The sequence below is a fragment of the Python bivittatus genome, unplaced genomic scaffold (genome assembly GCF_059951505.1).
Source record: "Python bivittatus isolate LINGU-HERP-01145 unplaced genomic scaffold, Pbiv_v1 ctg000690_np1212, whole genome shotgun sequence".
Classification (NCBI taxonomy): Eukaryota; Metazoa; Chordata; class Lepidosauria; order Squamata; family Pythonidae; genus Python; species Python bivittatus.
This window is the reverse complement of record NW_028277096.1, coordinates 18,382,140-18,405,170: the sequence shown is the minus strand read 5'-3', so window position 1 is coordinate 18,405,170 and position 23,031 is coordinate 18,382,140. Positions and strand designations below refer to the sequence as shown.

General features: G+C 41.2%; 1 protein-coding gene across 5 annotated transcripts in view; it reads right to left on the bottom strand.

Annotated features, from left to right (window-relative positions):
- SYNRG (synergin gamma) overlaps positions 1-23,031 on the bottom strand; it is a 74,965-nt gene that overhangs the window by 13,252 nt on the left and 38,682 nt on the right. For 4 of the 5 annotated variants that reach the window (XR_015798230.1, XR_015798228.1, XM_088152517.1 and 1 more), the window contains 5 exons: positions 10,116-10,709; positions 6,750-6,895; positions 5,910-5,963; positions 4,204-4,300; positions 1,857-2,005 (listed from right to left, as the gene is read on the bottom strand). Coding sequence is in view for 2 of the 5 variants with exons in the window: in XM_088152517.1 (XP_088008643.1) it covers positions 1,857-2,005; positions 4,204-4,300; positions 5,910-5,963; positions 6,750-6,895; positions 10,116-10,709 (1,040 nt within the window). In the remaining 3 variants the exon portion in view is untranslated. The remainder of the gene's footprint in view (positions 1-1,856; positions 2,006-4,203; positions 4,301-5,909; positions 5,964-6,749; positions 6,896-10,115; positions 10,710-23,031) is intronic. The other variant, XR_015798229.1, reaches the window with a different exon arrangement.

Genomic DNA, 23,031 nt, shown 5'->3' with positions numbered 1-23,031 from the left:
CTAGATATTTTTCTTTTTTAATTGCTTGGTGAATTGACTTACATATTAATTTAATTGTGCATTAAGATAGATATGTAGGGTTAAGGGTTTTTTTTTTAAAGCATATGAGTGATGTATGCTGTTGTGGGTTTTTCCTTTTCTTTTTGTATGCATAGGCAGTCCCTAGGCTACAAAAGTCTTAACTACGTAAGTCTGACACTAGCCACAGGGTTGCAAAAATGTCAGTTATTGTCTTGCATGTGTGTGCAACATGCCACCTGACCTGCATGAAAACTAGCTTATGGCAGGGATTCCTGGAATGAAACCCTTGTATAATCCAGGGACTGCCTGGAATAGGACAGCGAAACCTCAATTTACTGGACAATACACCAGACTCTGCACATAGAAGGTTCAGTTTCCCCAATGATACATGCCATTTGCCCAGGGACATGACCTTAATGATATACTTTTATATTTAACATTTATGAATAGCAGACACCTTGTCCTCCCAAATCAGTCCATTAAAAAGAGGTTTCACTGTACTGAGAAAAAAAGGACAAAAAAGCCAACATTCCCACTAGGGAACATCAAAATGGAAAGACTGGAGGAACAGATTTCCCAAACCAAAATTCAAATGCTCCGGCCTGTAATTTCTATCATCCTTGCCAGCAGGGCCAACAATTAAGCATGATAGGAGCTGTATTTGAAACACTGGTTGGGAAAGGTTGAGAAGAAAACAAAGGCAGCACAAGAGAATGGGACATCATAGCAACTTATAAAAAACAGCCAGATTTGGAGGAAAGGTATTTGAACACTCTGGATCACCCAGTGAAGTTCAATGGCTGTTGGTTCCAGACTAGTAAAGAGGAGAATTTCCCCATCTCATAGCAAGGAGCAGCATGACAGAGGTGAATTTAAATTAAATGAAGCAATGAGAAAAAGGAGAAGATAAAACAAGGTAAAGTCCAACCCAATGCTTCCTGTTCCATTCTGTCTGAATGTATGTGAGTGTATTTTTTTTTTCCCTAAAGAGCAAGTTAAAACTTCTACAGGTCCCAGACCAATTCACTGCTGAAGAACCTTCAGTGCAAAGGTTGAATACAAGAATTGTCTTCATAGCTTGTTCATATATGCTTAATGGGTTAACTTTTACTCAAATTAGGGTTGCCTAACTAGGATCAAGACTGTGTGCTGCCTTTGAAATGCTTTGCGTGTGTGCGTCTGTGTGTCTTCAAGTCAGTTTTTGACTCCAGGTGACTGCCTGGACAAGTCCCTGCAGTTTTCTTGGCAAGATTTCAGAAGTGTTTTGCCCTTGCCTCCTTCCTAGGGCTGAGGGAGACTGACTGGCCCAAGGTCACCCAGCTGGATTCATGCCTGAGAGAGACTAGAACTCACGGTCTCCTGGTTTCTAGCCTGATGCCTTAACCATTTCACCAAACTGGCACCACTTGAAATCCTTAAGAGCCCGTTAAAAAGTTGCCATCAAATTGCAAAATTTTAATGTGACAGAAAGGGAAAATTAGGACATACTAGGGGAGAATTTATATTAAAATGACCCCCTTGAGTTGAGCTGGATTCCTGGTTACTGCAAGGACAAGTCCGCATGCTTTCTTGGCAACCTTTGGGAAGGGATTGGTCACTGCCTTTTCTTGGTATGTCTAGATAACTGGATGAGGTGTCCCATCCATGCATGATCTAAAGCCAACCCTACTTAGCTTTCTTTAATTAGCCACACACAGATACATGCTGCCACCTGCCCACAGACACTAATCATAAAAGCTTAATGAGATGCTATGCAAATTAAATCCAATTCAACTTTTGTCCTGGCCCCACCTACCTCCTATAGCAGACGAGGCCATTGTTCAAGAGTGCCTTACCGTTAATGCTGCAAGGGACATAAATCCTATCAGGTTATTCCAGACTTTATCAATATCCTTCAGGAGCAGTTGGAGCTTCTCACTGCAGACCGCTGTGGCTTTGATACCCAGCTCAACTCGCTTGGTGACGCGATAAACTTCAACAACCCCTATGAGGAATGTGAAGAAGGGCAGAGGGTCATACCAAGAGGTCATATGGGCAGAGGGGGGTGTTTGCAGCTTAGCTCAGAAGGCATTTTGACTGAAGCAGAACTGGGCTGAAATTAACCTGCTGTTACAGAAACCAAGTTTGCAGACTGGAAATCCATACTATCTATATTCCCCACTGATACTCTTGTGCAATAGGCTCACCATCTTTGCACAGGCATCCATTTCTCATGTTACCTCTAAAGGCCATCCCCCACCAAAACCTTGAATGTGGTCTGTCCAAAACTTGCCACTGAACTGTAATTTGCAATATCATCGAAGGGGAACAATTCTTAAGTATATGGCAACAAATTATACTGACAACCTCTAAACGATGCAACTTAATTTTAGTGCAGTATAAACCATATTAATCAAATCTAGTTCTTGCTGTGTCAACTTTTCGAATGCAAACCCTGATGACCACTCTAAGGCTGAGACTGAATTTCAGCCAGAAAAGCTTGCACACTTAGTGCTACAGAGAAGACAGAAAAGTACAGTATCTTGGCAATGGCCAAGACAAAGAGGGAACTACCAGCATTCTAGCACTGTCCCCTCTGCAAATTTCAGTTCTGGCCTAGAATATGTTTTGGCTCAACCTTCTGTCCTCTTCAGGGCATATGCAAAGGGCTGGCCCTCTTCTGACAAGTTTTGCACTCCACAGTTTGAAGTTATCTCCTTGTTTGTTGTGGGAAGTTCTCCTGAAGCCCACCTCTAAATAAGAGTTGCAAGAAACTGCATTCCAATGGAACAAACAATCCCCATCTCCGCAGGACACAACTGACTGAGACATCCCCACTTCTAATATATCCCACCTTGCCTCCAAGCAAAATATAATTATCCCCATGTAAGCCACCTTGATTTTATCCCCTTAGGTAGGCTGGGCTAAGAGATCGCCTAGCCCAAAGTCCTCCACTGGGCTTCCATGGCTAAGAAGGGCCTAGAACTTGGGTCTTCCCCCTCCTAGTCCAGCATCTTCATCATTGCACTGCACTGGCTCCCAGGCTGAGAGGGTGGAACTGGCCCAAAATCCCTCATGGAGCTTCTGTGGCTGAGGGGGGACCAGAGCCTAGGTCTTCCTAGTTGCAGTCCAACATTTTAACCATTGCAACCACTGGCTCTCAATCCACCATACTTACTTCAGTTCCACGCACTGGCAGCGCACACTATACCACTGAATTGGCCATTTTTACATTCCTCCCAGCTGCACCAAAGGAGAGTGGAGGTCGGTATTTTCCTTTTTTGCCAGAGTGATTAAAAAAAATCTCCAGTGTTACAATCAGGTTTGATATCACACTGAGAGGATGGGAAGATGTCCCACCCTATCCTTCCTGCCTTCTTTTCAACCTAAGTGGCCACAGGTAGTGGTGATGATAGTGAAAAATAGCCACAGAGATGGATGGCCAAGAGAAGCACCATTTTTGCAGGGAGGACTTCTCTAGGACTTCATCTCTATCATATGGAAGAGAAAGAAGTAAATCAACCTATTGGTTAACTGCTCATCTGGGAGTCTCTTAGAACCCTGGTATGATTTGCATGTAGCAGTTGGCAGGGGCAGATTGTTTACAGAGTTTGTCTACTCCCCACCCCAGCGACCCAGTTAAATGTGTCATGTAAACAGAGCCTTAATGTTTGCTTGGACCGGAGATAGATTTTCAGAGTCTCAGAGAGAGGAAGGTCTTTGCCATTATTTAGATCAGTGTTTCTCAACCTTAGCAACTTTAAGATATGTGGACTTCAACTCCCAGAATTCTGGGAGTTGAAGTCCACATATCTTAAAGTTGCTAAGGTTGAGAAACACTGACCTAGGTCTTGATGACCTTTGATCCCCACTTGTGGATCCAACCCTGGATGAGTTAGATCACTAATACAATGTTTTTTTTAAAAAAAACTTATGATTTACAAAAGCAATTTTGCTTGAAATAGCAACATTTCAAAGGAAGGTAGCAAGAAAGTCACGAATTTGCCTATAACTTTGGGATGGGCGATATGGTTGAAAGAGATGTGAAGAAATTCTCTAGTCACTGTTCTAGAAATCTGTGCCTATAAGGACACGTCTCCCTTCTTCCTTCCCCCCACCCCCAACCCCCTGCAAATTCCTGGGCATTTTTAATTCATGTTAATTGTTTGTGTTACTGAGATGTGAAGTCAAATAAAATTATACCTAATAAATATTCCATGCCTTGCACAGATTGGATGACTTCAGTACACACAGAAGAACTGCTGATTCCATTCAGGATGTCATTTGCTTTCTTGATGACCTATCAGAAAAGAAGTTCATTTACTTTGAAACTCGAGTGGAGGATGCTGAGCAGGCCTGTGCAAATCTCTCAAAAGAGATGCTTTTGAAGGTGAGGGAGCATGCACAAAGCATCTTCTTTCCAATTATTAAAACAGCTATATCTTTTTCCAGGCTGTGCAGCTGTTTCAGAAGTGGCTCCCCCATATGTGCACAGACAGCCTCTTTGCTTCTTGGGGGGGGGGAACAGGTTTGTAAGAACTGGCAGCATGAAGCAGAAGAGAGGGCAACATCATCAGGAATTAGCAAGGTTGCTTCTTAGGTTATAAGGAAGGAAAGAATAGTCTGTCCCCAGCATCTCCCATTATGCATCTTTGAGAACCGAACAACTCTGTCAGATCTCGTGGAGCTTCTGCCAGACTAGATAATACTCAGCTACATGGAAGAGCATGTGCTTCAATACAAGGCAACCTTGCATACTGACTACCTAAAAATACGGTTACCACATCTGGTCTGCAGAAATCCAGAGAATCGCTAGATGACAACAGAGTTGGAATTTTCTCTCTTTGCTTCCACCTAATGGTCATCTGGGAACGTGCAGCCAACATCTCCTTGGAGTTAAAGATAGACTAACATTTGAGTAGAAGTCAAGAGATGTTCTTCCACCTGTGGTACAGGCTTAATTTTGCAGCTTGCTGATATAGATAACAGATCCCCATTTAGAAGACTTTAAGTATAATGGGTCAATTTTCTGTTCAGAACTCCTAACAAAGTAACGGATGAGTCTGCCGCACCCAAAGTAGTTCAGATGAGAGAGTTAAAATTATGTTACTTTTACTGTAATTTTACAACAGCAACTTATGTTATGTTCATTGAATGATGTCATTTATGCAAATGAAATAAATTGAAGCAAACTGTGTACTTTTGTATTTAATGGATAATCAGGAATGGAAATCTCCTTTCCAACTAGTCCCTTAAATCAAGGTTTTACAGTTTAATGCAAAGTTACACATTCGCTCAGCTGTTAAATTTTATCCAATTTTTATCCTGTACTGCTTATTTTACATATAACAGCGCATTTTATTAGGCTCCCTCCCCCCATTTTATAACAGTTGCAAAACTGTTCTGGTGACCCCCATGTGCAGTTGGTAGCATCCCAGGTGACTACTACTAATCACCTCTGTTTGTAATTCAAACCAGAACACACCCAAAAGATGCAGAATTCAGTTTCCTACCCACCAATGGTTGTGATGTGTAGCTAAATTTTCTGCAATAGATCCCTTCCTTATACACTCTCAGACTAGACAGCTTACTGTGCTCATGCCCCTGGCCTCATGCCAAAGACCTTAACATTTCCCCCTTTAAATGGTTCCTACAGTTGTTACAGATGTTATAACTGTTATTGACCAGCAGGAGGTACTATGTGTTTCCAGAAATGTGTTGCATAGCGCCTCCTATCGGTGAGTAGCAGTTATAACGTAGATACGTTTGAAATAAACTCAAGGCAGTTCTCCAAACCATTCTCACTGTTCTACAGATGTCATGTCTAACTTTCCCCTTTTCAAATCACCAAGCAACAGGTATCAAAAAGGAAAAGAAGTTATTCAGGTAGATGGTGACTGTTTACTTACTTGCAGTGCACTTTCCAAGCATCTCTGCCATTCATAGGCATATCTCTCACTTTCCTAATGGGAGAAAGTAAACGAAATAATTTTGCACGGCTGCAAAAAGCATAGGGTGGTGTTTTATGGGTGATTTTTTTTCCTACATGGGATAGCCAAATTCACATGTGGGAAATCAGAAACTTTTCAAATTCTCCTTTATCTATAATAGCACACAACAGTTTGGGAGGGAAGGATGTGGGTCTCCTCCCGTCGAGTTGTGAAAGTCAAGTAGGCCATCTTGGTCACTGTCCCCTAGCTCAAATGGTTCCCTCCTACTGTCATTTTGGAAGAATGTTAAAACAGGCTGCTTCCAAAGAAATTTTGGTGTACATGATGCCCCTTGATTGGAAAATGTGGCTGAGCAGGGGCAGGTGGGTTTGGTAGAGATAAGCCTTAGGCTGTTCTGAATTATTTTTAATTTGTATTTTATTTTGTTGATTGTATAACACCTAAGATCTGGAATGAATTGGACAGCATACAAATATGCCTGTAAGGCAGTGTTTCTCAACCTCAGCAACTTTTAATATCTGTAGCCACTGGCTGGGGAACTCTGGGAGTTGAAGTCCACAGATCTTAAAGTTGCTGAGGTTTATTGTAAGCAATAAGTGAATGAAGGAATCATTGTGAAAGCTTTGCATATCAGGGGAACAAGCCAGCTACAACTTTGCCTCTCTTTCAACACCTCTCAATTCTGCACACAAGGATTTTTGCCGTACCTGCATTTGCAGTTTGGTACCTGCTTAACCAAGCAATTGTTTTCAGCCCAGGTATGCCAAGCCACATTTACTTTATTGTTTCTCTCCTTACCTCTACTTCCCCAGTAAGATCTTTGTACTTGTCTCGGATAACCGGCAGTGAAGGCTTCTCACTCAGAGTGTTTGATCTATCTCTAAAGGGTTGCTCCAGGGGTGGTAGAGGTGAGGAACCCAAACTTAGGGTCCTTTTGTGAGAACCTGGAAGGAAATAGAGGCCTTAAAGTGTGGTCAGGTCCAGGAATATAGGCACCCCAAAGCTGTAGAGGGACAAAACATTGGCAAATCCTGTTCCTTTGCAAAGCAGAACTTGAACTCTTGGCTCCTTGAAAATCAAACGTTCCAAGTTTAACACAATGAAGTTATGCTTGAAAGTGTGCATATTCTGGACTGGCAGCTGGAAGATAGCATCTAATTCTGACCCACAAAGGTTTGTAATCTGTCCCCCAGAACTGCAAACTCCCATACACCACCACTTTCATGTTGCTATGAAGCTCAAACAGTTCTCACAAGCAGAACTTGAAGCCGATGGCTCTGGAGCCAATTAGACTAAACAGCACTGGGTTAACCACAGAGACGGCATGGGATCTCAACATAAGGTAGCTTCTTTCTCAGCTATGTGCAACTGAAAGGTCAGAGACAGAGGGCCATTGTATACTGTAGCCCAAACAGCAACACTCCCAAAAGAGGGTATTGTTGGCTTGGGCAACCCTGGAATGGGGAGGGCAGGACTTTGTAAAAAAAGGTGCAAGAAGGACTGAACATGTTCAATGGGTCTGCAACTGTGAAGAAAACTGAAAGGGGAAAGAGAAGGAAAATGGACTTTCCCAGAAAAGCACATAATTAGCTCCCTGAAGAGACTTTGTCTGGTCCACGGGTTAGCCAGCTGTGTTTTAAAAGACATGGCTCCTCCCATAGGTGTGCTGGTTGTGGACAAATAGGAAATGCTGAGAAAAACAGTTTGCCTTGGTCCTATTTGTACATTCATACTATGCTGGTCTTAAGCTGAGGAAGTTAAATGGAGGTGGATCCAGAACACCCAAGAGTAAAACAAGAACCAACAAGTGGAAGTTTTACAGATCCAAACTTGAAAGGAGGAGGAATTTCCTGACCATAAGAGCTATGAAGCAGTGGAACAGCCTGCCTCCTGGAGATGTGGGTGCTCCATCTCTGCAAAATTTCAAAGGTTCAAAGGCAAAGGTTGGGCAGCCATTTGTCTGGGATAGTAGGAAGATTCCTGCCCTGGGCATGGGGTTGGATTAGAAGACCTTCAAGGCACCTTTCAACCCTGTGATTCTACAATTCTACGAGTTGGGCATGTTTACCCTTAAAAAAAGACTGAGGGAGATATGACAGCATTCCTCAAATACATGAAAAGAAGGTTCAGCATTGTTCAGAGTGCAGGGCATGTAATAATGGATTTCAGTTACTGGAAGGGAGATTCCAACTGAATGTCAGAAACATCTTCCTAACAAGAGCAGTTTGACAGTGGAACAAATGACCCAGGCAGATGGGGGGGGGGGGGTTCCCCTTCCTTGAATGTGTTGGACCAGAGGCTGGAGAGACATCTGTTTGGGATGCTTTCAGCTGGATTGCCGAACTGAGCAGAGGGTTGGACTCTGGCCCTAGCTCTACAGAAAAGAATGATCTTCTTGCACTCTTCCTGTGGTTTTGCAATAGAAAGAGAGAAATAGCTCTACTGAGTTAGTGCGAGGAGAGAAAAGCATATGGGCATCATAAAATGTAGCCAGGGAAGTTCTGCCTGCATTTCACCAACAGCCAGGAGGCCTGGATATCTGAAGCAGAGATCTCTTCCATGGTGGGCAGCCCGTAAAGTCTGATCTTCAAGGGAGGTTTTGTTTGAGAGTATCAGCTGTCTGCAGCAGAAAAAAGTTTCTTCAAAGATGCGGCCTTGCCAGGGCAACACCTTCCCCAAGGAAGCTGTGTGTGTCATCCAAGCACCAGGTGAAAAAAACAAAAACAAAAACCCAACAACAAAAAATCTCCAAAAATTTTACACATCATTTTTATGTTGCTTTTATGCTGTTATTATTAAATTTATATGCCGCCCATCTCCCCCAGATGGGAGAGACTGCTTGATGTTATGTCTGCTACCTGTTTTGTAGGGGCTCTTTTATATTCCTGTGGGGTTTCCCCCCCCTTATTTTATTATAATGCACATTCCTTTATAGAGAACTAACACTTTATAGAGTTAGTCTGGTGTAGTGGTTCAGGCACCAGGCTAGAAACCGGGAGACTGTGAGTTCCAATCCCTCCTTAGGCATGAAGCCAGCTGGGTGACCTTGGGTCGGTCGCTCTCTCTCAGCCCTAGGAAGAAGGCAAGGGCAAACCACTTCCGAAAAACCTTGCCAAGAAAACTGCAGGGACTAGTCCAGGCAGTTGCCAGGAGTCCAAAACCGACTCAAAAGCACAAAACAAAAACTCATGTCCCTTTGGTAGTCCTCAAAACCCAATTTTTCCCATTAAAACTACCGCTTTTTTCATATATAAATTACATCAGTTCGATCATCGAACTGATCAATGAACTCAAACTGGGGCTGGCATACAATCGATCCACTAAGATTTATCTACCAGATTGAATTCAACAGAATCAATTACATTTCTTGTACATCAGGAAAACAAACAGTTGAGAAGCTAACGGGATCTGTTAATATTTAGATGATCTGTGGATATATTATACCATTCATCTCAGAAGAGTTTCTCCTCTTTGACAGAAGAGAGAGGACACCTTGAAATGTAGTAAAATGGTAGTAAATTAAAAATAATACCTTTTGAAAGCAGTGTATTCAAAAAATTCTCACTCTTCTTTCATTTAGTTACTTGTAGCACCTAAACTATTTTTTTAATTAACTGATTAAATTGAATGGCACTCAAGTTCATATGACTAAAATGGGCAGATGGTGGTTCTGCTTGGCACTGGAAATCTTTTTAAGGCCTTCTGTATCCAAATCCAAAGAGAGCCAGTGTGGTGTATTGTTGAAGGCCTTGTTCTAGAAACCAAGAGGCTCTAGTCCACCTTCAGCCACAGAAGCTCACTGACTGATTTTAGGCTTGTCACTCTCTTTCAGTCCAACATACTTTAAAAATAAGAGGATGGAGTACTATGCATGCTGCCTCAAGCTTCTGAACAAAAAGCAGCTAAAATTAATACATAATTAATACTTTAAGATGGCTCCATCATTCTGTTGCAACCTCTCACTTTAATTTCTGACCTGTGCCTGTTTGTTCTCTCTCTGCCCAGAGTTGTTGGCAAGTGGGCAGCCTTAGAAATCAAATCATAAAATATTCCAGAGGCAACCTGGATTCCCTCCACCTCCAGCACTAGGTGAGACTTAGAAGGACGCATAACCAATCACAAACTAACTATAATAACAACCAGAATATTAGTGTGGATTCTCACCTTGAACAGAGAGGTCAAAAGTTGCTAGCTCACTTTTGATCATTTCTTCACTGGATTTCATTTTCCCTTGGGAAGTTGCCAGTAAAAAGTCAAATTTGCTGATCTTTGGCTTTTCACTCTGAAACTCGCCAAAGTCATCAAGAACTTCTTTTCCGGCTTCTAAGGAAACAGGGGCAGAGTCAGTCTCTTGAGGTCCACCTGTGGTTGGCCTCTCACAGCCATCGCCCAGTGGTCTGGCAAACTCTCCAAAGTCTTCAATATCATCATCACTTTGATCCACTGAGTGAGGACTGGAATCTCTGAAGTTTGCAAAGGATGAGAACTTCACATCTTGGAGAGCATCCTCATTAGCAAAGGTTGTTACCTTGGAAACGGTGGTCACAGTGATATTTTCAGAGCTGCCAAAAAATGTCTCCTTCTTCTGGAGTACAGAGGTAGCTAGGGAGGATCCATTTCCTGCAGGAAGGGAGAAGGGGATAGACTTTCTGCTCTGATAGGCATCTTCTTTATCAGACCAATCATAGCTTGGAAAGCTACTCAGAACAGAGCCATTGCTATAACTTCCAAAGGGGGCACACTTCAAGTCATCAAGATCTAAAAAGAGCAACAAAAATCCAAAGAGTTAAGGCAGTGGTGGCCAATCTTCTCAGCAAACCTTTCTCAAAAGATATTTATAAAAAATAATAAAGATGGGATTAAAAAATCTAAAAAAAAAAATCAAATCCAAAGGAGGAGACAATATCAGGTGTATGTGAAGTTGAGAATCTCAAGTTGCTCCTCCCACCCAAACATGAGGTCAGTTCCCAAATCTTCCTCCATGCTCTCCTACCAGAAATATGGTGGGTAGCCTAAAGAAATAGATTTTTTGTTGTACCAAGGAGACTAGAGAACATATCCACCCAAGGAAGTTGTCCCGATTCTAACTTTGTCTTCCATTGGACTACATGAAGCTCTGCCTTTCAGTATAACACAACAATTCCTATCTGCTCCCTCCCCAGGTGCTGGATTACAGCTCCCATCACCCCCAACCACCACCTCAATGTGCTGGCTATGGAGCTGAGAGCAGGGTACAACTTCCTAACATTTCCAAAAGTTGCTGAATTAGGATAAAGGTACCATTTCAAACATCCTCAATCATGCGACACCACCTAATTGACCTTAGCAGTGTCAGACCTAGTTAACAGATGAAAGACCACCAGGAGGCTATAGCATAGGCTAGACTAGGAAGTTGAAATACATCCTGGAAGATGGCATTGGCAAACTATTTCTCTATTGTACCAGGACTCAAGCTTGACTTGGGGGAATTTACCTTTTTTTTGTTTCAGATGGCTTTGCTCCTACAAAATGTATAAATTTAGTTTTATTGTACAATAATGTTTAGGTGGTTGTATGATTTTCTTGATAATGTCATTCCTTAAACAGAGTAAGAGATAAATATCTGAACTAAGTAACAATCACAGGGGCCATGAGAAGGCTTAATGGAGGTATCAGCACATTGCTAGAAACAGACAAGGAAAGGTGGTTCTGGATGTATGTGATAGGGAGGGTTGCCAGAATGCCTCGAGCCCCAATTCTGGCCTAGAAAAGCCATTCTGTGACCTACAAAGATCCTGGTAATGAATACATTTGTTCTATTTCACACTGCTTATTCAACTTTTTTTTTTTAGTTTTAACAATTTCATTTTCTTTTCAATCAAGGGAGGGGAAAGGATGTTCTTTAGATTTGAAATTCTCTCTCAGGCTTATGTGATTTCGACAAGCATAGCTTATGACCCTTAGCCAAGGATAAGAAACCAGGGTTGTGCAGACTAAAGAATCTGTGGTTTTAAGACTATGACCCAGGGTCTTAAAGTTGCAATTTAGGAATTGTACTGCCTGCTTATTGTTGTTATTTTTAATTTATTGTGATGTTTTAAGTGCTTTTCACTGTTATCATTTTACTTAGGATGTTGGTCTCTTTGACCAAGAGCAAGTGGACTGGAAGAAGGGCAAATAAATAAATATTTGGATCGAAAGGGGGAAAAGGTGCTTTGAGTTCACACATAGCACCCATCCACAACAATTTAAACTAAACATGACTTTTCCTGGGATCATGCTGTATCTGCGGAGGACAGCCATTCCATTCCAGGAAAGCTGCTTTAAGGAGCAGTCAAGAGGTACTACAGACACATTCTCTGTGTGTTCTTAAACACCCTTTGAATCCAAATAAAAATGGAGGGATCCAGGTTACCTGCTCACATTACAGAATACAGAGAACCCTGGCAATAGTTGGGAGTTGATTCAGCTCCTGTGTAGAAGATGTCTTATCTGAATCAGCCCATAGTCCTGCTGGTTTGTTAGACTGTTATCCATTTTTCCTCCAAGGGCCTATATATCACTCCCTCCTCCAAGTTTTCCCACAACAATAACATTAGCAAGCAACAGCCTGGAGCACCATTGGAGTCTCAAAGCAAATCTGACCAATGACAGGTAAGAGCCCATATTAGGGATTACCTTGCAGTGATATAGGTGGCAAAGCAATCATTATTTCTCCATCCTTCTTGCATGGACGAACAGCTGCCCAGTGGTCCTTTTTAATGTGACCTGGTCCTTGCTAGGTAGGGATGGGCCACAGGACCATTTGCAGGCCACCGTGAGGAATATTCTGGCTATGCAATGGATAAAGTCTCTCAGATATGGACCAGATTGGACTCCGCCTAGGCAGGCCCAACTGAGGCACCAGGGGCATACTCTGGTGGTGTGATCTGGGATGTGTTTGAGTCAGTGACTCTTGAGGAAGTCTACAGCCACCTACTTGCTGGAGCCCTGCCCTTCCTGGCTTGTTAAGGTAGCCACAGAGGTGACCTATAGTTGGGTCTATGCAATGGTGTTGGTCTCCTTGAAGAAGGTGGTGGTGCTTAGTAGCCTTGAGGGAGGATGGTGGTGTTTCCCCTTCTCAAGAGACCATCCCTGGACCCAACTGTTTTGGACAACTACTTCCCTATCTCCAACCAGAGTCCCCCATTGGGGGGAGATGGGCGGGGAGAAATTTAATAAATAAATAAATTAAATAAATAAACCTTCCTTTTTTAGGGTCGATCTGCTAGGTTGGTTGGGCTGCAGTTACAGAGGACCCTGGAGGAAGTGGATTATTTCAGCTGGGATTCAGTACAGAGACAGCCTTGGTTGTGCTTGTCAATAACCTGTGGCAGAGTCAGGATGAGGGTGTTGCATCCACCCTTGTGCTCCCTGATTTCTCAGCAGCTTTGGATACTGTTGAGCATGGTATCCTTCTGGACTAGCTGTGGGGGGTTGGGAGTGGGAGGCACAATGTTGCAGGGGTTTTCTTCCTTCCTTCTTGGCTGATTCCAGTCAATGTAGGCGGGGGTGGGGTTGGAGATTGTTCCCCAGATCCCTCCTCTCTCCACTCTCAGCTTCTACATGAAACCACTGGGTGAGGTTATCCACCAGTTTGGAATCTGGTATTATCAGTATATTGATGATACCCAATTGTACATCTCAACCCCAGGCTGCACAAGTGAGGCTGTTGAGGTTCTGTGCCAGTGCCTGCAGGCTGAGGTGAGCCTGGATGGGGAGGAACTGACACTGGCTCAATCCTGCCAAGACTGAGTGGCTGTGGTTGCTGGGACTACCTAGGTCTGGGGATTTTCCACCTTTACTGCTGGATGGGATTGTACTTCCCCAATCAGGATGGTGTGCAACTTGGGGGTCAGCTTGGACTCACAGCTCCTACTCAAAGCAGGTAGCTGTTGTGGCCAAGAGGGCCTTCGCATAACTCCATTTGGTGCGCCAGTTACATCCCTTCCTGGATCAGACCTCCAGAAGGTCACCAACACCCTTGTCACCTCATGGCTCTAACTACTGCAATGTGGTCTATATGGAACTGCCCTTGAAGATCACTTGGAACCTTCAACTGGTCCAGAGTGCAGCAGCACAGGCAGTGGTGACATGACACTCTTGCTCTGAGTTGCACTGGTTACCAGTGTGCTTCTGCATATGATTCAAGGTTCTGGCCATTGTTGTTATTAAGATTTATCATGACTGCCCATTCCAAAGCATTCTGGGCAACTTACAACATCAAAATATAAAATTAAAACAGTTAAAAACATGACAGCAAAACATACAGTCCAGGCTAAAAAGCAACTGTAACAATAAAAAACATGACAAGGGCTCCATACACACATTAACCGCCAGCCTGGAAACAGAGCCAGTTCTTAAGTGCCTTCTGGAAGCCCAGGAGAGTGGGTGCCATATGTATTTCTGGGGGATGCTATTCTAGAGGGTAGGTGCCACTACAGACAAGGCACGCTTCCTCAGTCTCACAAGATTACAATGTTTAATTGAGAGGACCTGGAACATACTCACTCTGCCCACATATATGGGGGGAAGGGGGAGAAACAACTGGAGATAGGTGATCCCATAGGTAAATTATAGGTAATAGATACAGGTAATAAGCTATGAAGCCCTACATGGCATAGGGCATGGCTATTTACAGGACCGCTTGTCTTCCACAGTTTCTGCCTGTCCAGTATGATCTGGCAGAGTGGACATGTTCTAGGTCCCCTCAACTAAACAATGTCATCTTTCAAGCACGCATTCTCTGTACTGACGTATGCCCTTTGGAATGAGATCACCCCCGAGATCCGTATGGCTCCCACCTGATGATGTTCCGAAAGGCTTTAAAAACCTGGCTCTCCTCCCAGGCTTTGGGATGACCTCTCTCTGATTGATGTGTTGTCTGGATTGCCATCTTATAACTATTTTGTAATTCTTTTTTGGGATTAATTTTATTGTATTCTTATTTATGCTATTTTTTACTTCGTGAGCCACCCAGAAGCGGCTGGAATCGGGCAGCATCAAAATGGAATAAAATAAATAAACAAACAGCAGCTATCTTTTCCTATTTTCTATTATTTAGGGCAATGAGTACAAACACACTTGTGCACATACATTTTGTGATAATTACATGTCATTCCAAGCTTCTGATTATGGAATTTGGGGGCCCACCTTGTTTTTCCTTGGAATTCCTATTTCTATTCTGCCTCCACCCCCCTGCCCCTCTGGAATAAATGGCAGAAGCATCACCACACACTTGATCATTATGTAGCTCAACCAGGTGCAAAATACTTTGTCTAAAAGCCAACAATGGAGAACCTGATATAATTTAGTTTTGCTCAAGCAACCTTGTTTCCTTCTTTGTTCTAAGGCTAGACCCAAATTCAGATAGGATTTATTTATTTTTTTAGAAGGGGGAAGGCACACATGGAACATCAGGAATAAGCAACCTGCATGATTGGCATTTGGTTCCTCAGCATTAACAACTACTGTTTTGGCCCAATTCTGATCAGTTGGCTTGCTACACGTGATGAGAGAACTGGGATGGCATTGGGCCAATATCCCCAACACCATGTGTATCTTTCAAATCCTGAGAGTTTCCCTCTTTTGTTCAGCAGATATCTGAGGAAAAGCAAATGCATACAGGCCCAAAACTGTGCAACCAATTGAGATATTTTATGTGGTATATCAATTCCATCGTGTGGAACCTGTATAGTCTGGATTTCTCATGAGCAGAACTTCATCCAGAAGTGCAACAGACACCTATGGCAGGATCAACCCAACTTTCCAACCTGCATTGTTGTAAGTGAATAGGAAGCCATTTTTTTGTGATCAGGAGATGATAAATATAAGAACACACACAAACAAAAGGAGCAGCTCTATGGGTCCCCAACATTACTGTGACAAGCAGAAACAACATCTGCCAAGATCTCAGTGCCCTGCCTAGGTCCACAGGTATCAAACATTTCCTAAAATTTATGAACTAGGTAGCTCTGTCTGCACTCTAACATTTCCCACCTATTCAGAGGTGTACAGTTTCTGGGTTTGAAAATGGTACCTTCAATTTTTTTGGATTCCAGGAGCCATAGTAAATGTGCCTGGTGACAGCATGAACATTTGCAATCCTCTAGGGGACGTGTGTGTGTGTGTGTGTGTGTGTGTGAAGCTGAAGGTGTTTTAAAGAGAGAAATGGATGCCTTAAAAGCCCAGACCTTAATTTTTCAAATGGGGGTTAAAGGGCAAAATTTTAAGGGGGCCATTTCACATGTCCCAACCTACTCTAGGGGTGTACTGAAATGTTCTGGAGACTCATAGTAGTTGTACTACCGCCATGGAGTCATGTGGGAAACGTTAAATCTCAGTTTCCCATCATACTACCCTTTAGTAATACAAAAAACTAAATTTTTAATAGAGTTTCTAGAGCTTCTTCAGCATCAAAGAGCAGGGTAGCTGATAATTTCCTTTGTTTATACAGGATAAGAAGGAGGAGGACATCTAAATGACTATGTGATTAAGCTTAAAAGTGTTAAGTATCACTTTAAAGGAAGCTCCTTTTGTTATTCATAATGTTTCCAATACTCTGTTTTTCTTATTTAATTAGCTTTTTTCTATTGGAAGAAGGGGTGAGAAAAGAAGACAGGGCTATAGAGAAGGATGGGGGTGTCTGGACTGTCCATAAAATTCTAAAAATGAAGGTGGGGAAAACAGCAATAAAAGGTTCATCTGGACATTTTTTTCAAAAACCAATTAATTTGCATGAGCACGCATTATGTAGGCACAAAAATGCACATAGTGGCCACAGTAATCTATCAGACCTATCTAACAAATCATGGCTCCTTTGCTAGTACAGCAAGTTGGCTTTTAACATACTTAGAAGGAGCTGAAAATGGTCCAAATGTTGCAGCTTCCAGGAAGAGTTAGAGTGATGCTCATAAGACAAAGAATGAGGAGAACCCTAATGGATTGTGACATTACTTGCTTGATTCTGCAAGAATCAATTTGCTTTATCAAATAAGAATTAAATTATGCTTTGATATTTACAAGCTCTAGAAATGCCTTCACCCTTGAGCTGTGGATAAATATTTTCAAGGAAATCTTCATTTTGGTTTTAAAAAAAATTGCTACCTCTTCCTCTAATAGTGAGTGACAATGAATGGAACCAAAATTGGGGCCTTGAAGGGACCTTTGCACAGACACACACACACACACATGTACACACATAACAATACAGACATGTCTCTAGGAGATAGATTTCCCATTCCCTCCTTTTAAAAAATGTTCCAATGAAGATGGGACATGCTCAAAACCATCGAATATTGAATGGATGCAGCTTGTAGCATGCTTGAAAAAAGCATGATTGATACTTTACAGAACAGCTTTCCTGCCATGAGGTGATAACACAGCAAAATATTGATATGGTTTGCCCATCACAACATGCCATGATTTACAAACCATAATAACTAAGTTTACATATCACAATGAGCCAAAGCCAAATAATGTACGTTAAGATGTGGCGAGATAATTGTGTCCAGCCATTTTCCTGCAGCACTTCCCCTTATTGCTCTGTTCTTGAAATGTGTGCAAAACTTTTCAAATTCAAAGGATAAATTCTGGCCTCTCTGGAAGGGTTCCAAAACTGATCCAAACATTCTAGAAGTTATTTTGAGCTCAAAATGGAGCCATTTCAAGCTTGGAACATTTCCACAACAGAACATTTCTGGTAAAGTTGGAAGCATTGTTTTGAAGTAGGACCAGAGTTCTTTGAATTCACAGCAAACCACTTCAAGCTCAAAACATTCTGAATTTTAAACATTTTATTTACCACTACTCGGTCCTCTTTTTGCTCTAACTTTATATGCAAACATGTTCTGTTCAGGATATAAAGCAGTGTGTCAAGGGCTAGTACTGGGCCCCTTACCATTTACATTCAGTTGTATAACAATTATCAGAAGCCCAAAGACTATATTAATAGAATCAAAAGGAAGTTTGAAGGCAAAGGAAAGGCATTACTAACAGCAAACTGCTTTACACACAAAGGTGGGCAGACACATTGTACTGTCTACTCCCAACTGCATACAAGTGCAATGATTTCAGGATAAAGTATTACAGAAATTGTCCTACTTTTTTTAAAACTGAGAGATTTAAGGGCAACTTGCTACTAGTGATGTCTAATGCTGACACCTTTGAAAGACAGATTAAAATTACATGCAATCAAACTAGTCAATGCAGAACATCTGGATGCACTTTCTCCATCAAACGTTTCAGGTCCAGGTAAGAGGATTTTACATAGCAGGACCAGAAAAAAATGCCTGCCTGTCAGTGGGATGAAACGTCCTCCCATTATTCCCCATTGTAGTAATGAATGGTAAAGTAATTAGCCCATCTTAAATGGAGCGTACTAGAAGACCAAAGGATGCAGCTAGGCTGTGACAGTAAGACAATACAAAAATTCAGGACCCCAAAACAAAACAGACACACAATATGCCTGGGTTCCATGCTCAGGGTGCTCCAACAAAATCTGAGTCTGTTTCTCTCAATCCAGCCATGCACCCACTGCCTGCCTCTTGAATGGAGGAAAAGTTCTTTTCAGCAGTTATGTCAACCAGCAATCACGCTGCTTGATGGGAACAGTAGAAAAACATTGCATAGCTTAAAAGATGAGAAGTGCAGGGCAAAAACCAAACATCTATTATACCATGGAGAGAAAGAAGTGCCAGAATTAAAAGAGAGTTACAGCTTCACATTGACATAGGACTGTCAACTATTTTAGTAGCTACTTTCCAATAAGCAAGAGAGATTCTTATGCACCCTTGCCCGGGTTGAGTGTCTAAGAGCCTTGAGTCAAGTAGAACCTAGTTAAGCCATGAGTATCCAGGAATATCTGATCTGATAGTGAATCTGATAAATGCCTTGTTCTCTGTGCTATTAGGACAGCCCACCAGAAATGATGGAGGTCATCTGTAATGCCTTATTGGTGAGGACAGTCTGAAAGAACTACCACAAGGTCACAGCAGACTCAAGGTTGAGATGTAAAATTTCTGACATTTGAAAGAATGAGAAACTCCTTTTTTCTGTGTGTTTCTTTGGGAAAAAAAGGGACATTCAAGGACAAACTGAAATGCATGCAATACTTATTACTCTAACATCCTATATAGATAGAAATCAATAGATGCTTCTGTCAAAATTTACTTGGTAATACATGAACACTTTTCTTAACCATTTTTTGTATCATTTAAATATTTCATAAGCCAGTGTTTCCCATTTATTCGAAAAAGAAGAAAAAAGGCTTCAAAAGAAAACAAAAAAGAGAATAATAAATAAAAGGGCTGTTTTCCACAAATTTTCCATTTTTCCCCATGTCTTTGCATCTCTACCCCAGAGGACATCATTTTCCACTTAGTCCTAGTAGATGTTCAAACCTGAGCAATTAGTTCTATGGTCATCAAACTCATAGTTGCTTGACCAACCACCTTTTTCTGACTAATCTCATAATTCCCTTTCCTACTTATTCTAGCCCTGCTAGCCACCAAAGAGAGAAAGAGAGAGAGACACTTTTCAAATGGAAGGGGATACAATTGCTTTAAACTTTAAATATATGTTTTTTTCTGATGACCAGAAATTTCTGGACTCCAAAAGGGAAAAAGGAAAAACCACACATGCTCAGACTTTCAAATTATGCCAAGATAAATATTTATTTAAACACAGCAGGACTTACAGATCACAAAAGAGAATGATATACAGGAGCTCAAAGGGAGTCATCAGAATCAAAGCATGCAGGTCAGTCTTTGCAGAAGAGAGATATCAAAGCAGATTCGGAAAGGCACATTCACACAGGAAAATGTCAAGTTGAAATAAAGGCATCAGAGTGGAGGAAAAGAGACAGTTGAAAGGAAGATCTCTACCCCGATTCTGATTCGCAAAGTATTTTCCGATGTAAAAGTTCTGCCAGTTTGCAAATTCAGCAAATTGGGTGATCTTCCAACTGTTAATCGCACTGCAACATTTCAAAAAGGTTCAATGAAGGCAAATCAGGGGAATGGGAAGAGACCCCAAGGCCAGACAATTCAATCAGACAGAACTGAGAAAAGGGTTAAAATTTAGCAGAAAAGCAGCAACAGGTTGAAATTAACAAGCAGAGATGCATAGAAGGTTAAACATTTGTCAGATGTTAACTCCACAATCAAGCCAGAGCATTTCATATTGGCTACCTTCTATTCACAGAATTAAAGAACAAAGTTTAAAGAGACAGTATCCCCTTGAAAGAACTAGAAAAAGTCTCTCACCTCATTCCTGCTGTGTTAACAGCACTTAACTGAAGAGTAATTGATTTAAACATCCCTTTTCCCCTCACCATCCAAACATTAATTCCTTCCTTCTTGTCCTTGATAATAATTCAGTTTTGCTCGCATAAACTCTCAGCATGGAAAGATTAAAAGCTAGTTTTGTTTGCAATCCTAATACTGGAATAACCAGATGAAAGAAGTCCTATATGCCAATGTGAATGTAACTTTAGGAACTCCTCTCTGAAACCAACAGAAAAGCACCCCCAGGGAATGGAAAAAGGAAATACTGTCCCTTTCTGACAATTCAGTTTACAGACCAAGTAGAAACAAGCAAAGAAAAAAGAAATCTACTTTCAATTAAAGTGATAGAGATTTATGGAACATTACCAATTCAGAACTTGAAAAGTTTTTTTTTCTCTCTCTCTATATATATATTACACCTTAGGGCTGTGAACATATTTCAGAAAAGGTGCTTTGCAGTACCTGTCTGCAACTCTCGAAAGCAGCTGTGAGATTCTGGGAAAAGATGTGGCTGCTTTAAAGGGTGGAGATAGGTGCTACTTCCACAGTCCTGTATGATTCCTCTTTGGAATCAAATCTGGACCACTCCATATCTCTAATATATATACAGAGAGAAAGAGAAGCAACAGGACAGAAAAATAGTTGATTTAACAAATAACAGTAGACAGCAAGTTCAAAGTAAGTTTAGACAAGAAGGAATTTTGGAGCCAGAGCAAATGAAATTACTTCCTTGTCATTTAACTGTAAGGATCTAAGGGATCAAAATGTAGCTGAGGACTCACCGTTCCCTTTCTACTTTGTGTAAAATTTTCTTACCCTTAACTACATTTTATCATTAAGTCTGCAGCAAAAGGAACCATGGAAAATGCTACCTAAGCTTGATTCCTAGCCAATAACTGAAATACTTAGCAGTTAATCTTGGTTGTCATTAACCATTTCTTTGGTACAGCTGTAATGGCAAGCTGTGGGTATGGATTCTGGAATTCTGACTGAAAGAAGAGAGACACCCACTTTTGATCCCTTAATCATGGTTGGGAGATGGAAATATTAATCCTGAACAGGTCCTTGGCATCAGAAACTAGATGGATACTTTTTTTGGAAAAGAAGGAATGGGGAACTCATTCTCTGTAAAGTTTAGCATCAAAACACTGTATTGACTTAACTGATCTCAGGATCCAGAATGCATCTCTCCATGCAAACTGAATGGCAATCATCAATCCTTGAATTGCTATGGACAACTAATTCATCAAACTACCACCAAGAAAGTTTAGAAAAATAGTAGGAAAAAAGTGCTTTTGAAAAACCCAAAATAAAAAAAAACTTTCAAGAACAAGCATGGTCGGTACCAGGCTACAACCAACCAGACTGGACAACCAACCAGACCAGATCAAACATTTTAACATACAAAAAATTTTTAATTTTTCACAAAGCAAAATTATTCCTGATATTTCACACACCCTGTTAGAGAAATTCCCCTTTTCTAAAGCCACCAAAGGGTTTGTTTCTACATTCCCTACTTAAAAATAGAATGTAAGATTACAGTACAATTACCTTTTTTTTTCTTTACTTAAGACCTGGGGTGGGATGGAGGAGAAAGAGAAAGAAATAGCAATTGATGTAGAAGTACATGGTTTGGGAGCAACTGTTTCCTTGCCACCTATACCAATGCTGATTAACCCATTTTTGTTTTGGAATATTGTGATTTTTCTCTGTGTTTTTAAAGGCCACAAAATTCAGTGATCCCCCCACTCTATAGAAACTGTACAACAAAAAAAAATCACTACCTCACAAGGCAATTAGTTTAATGATTTACAACTAAACTGGAGATAACCAATTCATTTACAGTATCATTAATTTCCTGAAGAAAATTAAAAGGAGAAAACTAACAAAAAGGAATTCAGTACAAGAATTCCTTGCCTTTTATTTCATTCAGGACAATTAACAGAGAGATTAGTGTCTGTTGCCTTTCAGTGTAGTTCCAATCAATGCAAAGACCATATGGGCAGGCACCAATCTTATATGTCCTTCTCACCCATCATAATTTAATACACATGAGAAAACCCACGCAGTTGGCCACAGCTTTCTATTCCTGGTATTCAAGAAGACAATGACATTCTGTGGCACCTTTCTATGGAAGAATGGCTTCCAACTTACTAGCAGCTGATGCAAATGGATCAATATTCACTAGAATAGCGATCTCAATGTTATATTTTCTCATATCGAGGTGTGTTATTTGCATATTGAGGCAGGTAGGCCATCGATGAATATTTCAATGCCAGTATTGGGAATCTACTTTGCAGGCTGCATACCAGAGTGAAAAAATGCACTAATAGCACCATTCCGGGTTTACAAAGGAGTCACGTGTGTCTCTGTGTGAACCTGGAATGCAAGACAGCCATCCATCCACAGTGGGGGGAAAAAAATCACAATTTCTAGCATTAAACACAGCTATGGCCTGAACTTCTAGTATTATTGCTAATTTCTTCCGGAATACAAAGGGATGAATCTAATGATCTGTGCAAATGTGATATAGCAGCTATATTAGTCAAAGGATATTGTGGTGCAGAAATTGCATGAGGCAGAATTTCAAGTTAGTACTGGCTGTATTTTCAACTGTGGCCAAATTAACAGGGACTGACCCCATAAGCACACATTACTTTAACCTGGTTAGACAGTACTTTAATACCTATCACTTGATTTAATACTGATTTGAAACCATAACTTAAACTGGCCTTTAAAGTCCCAGTTACGCTGACATTCTGATTGATTTAACAACT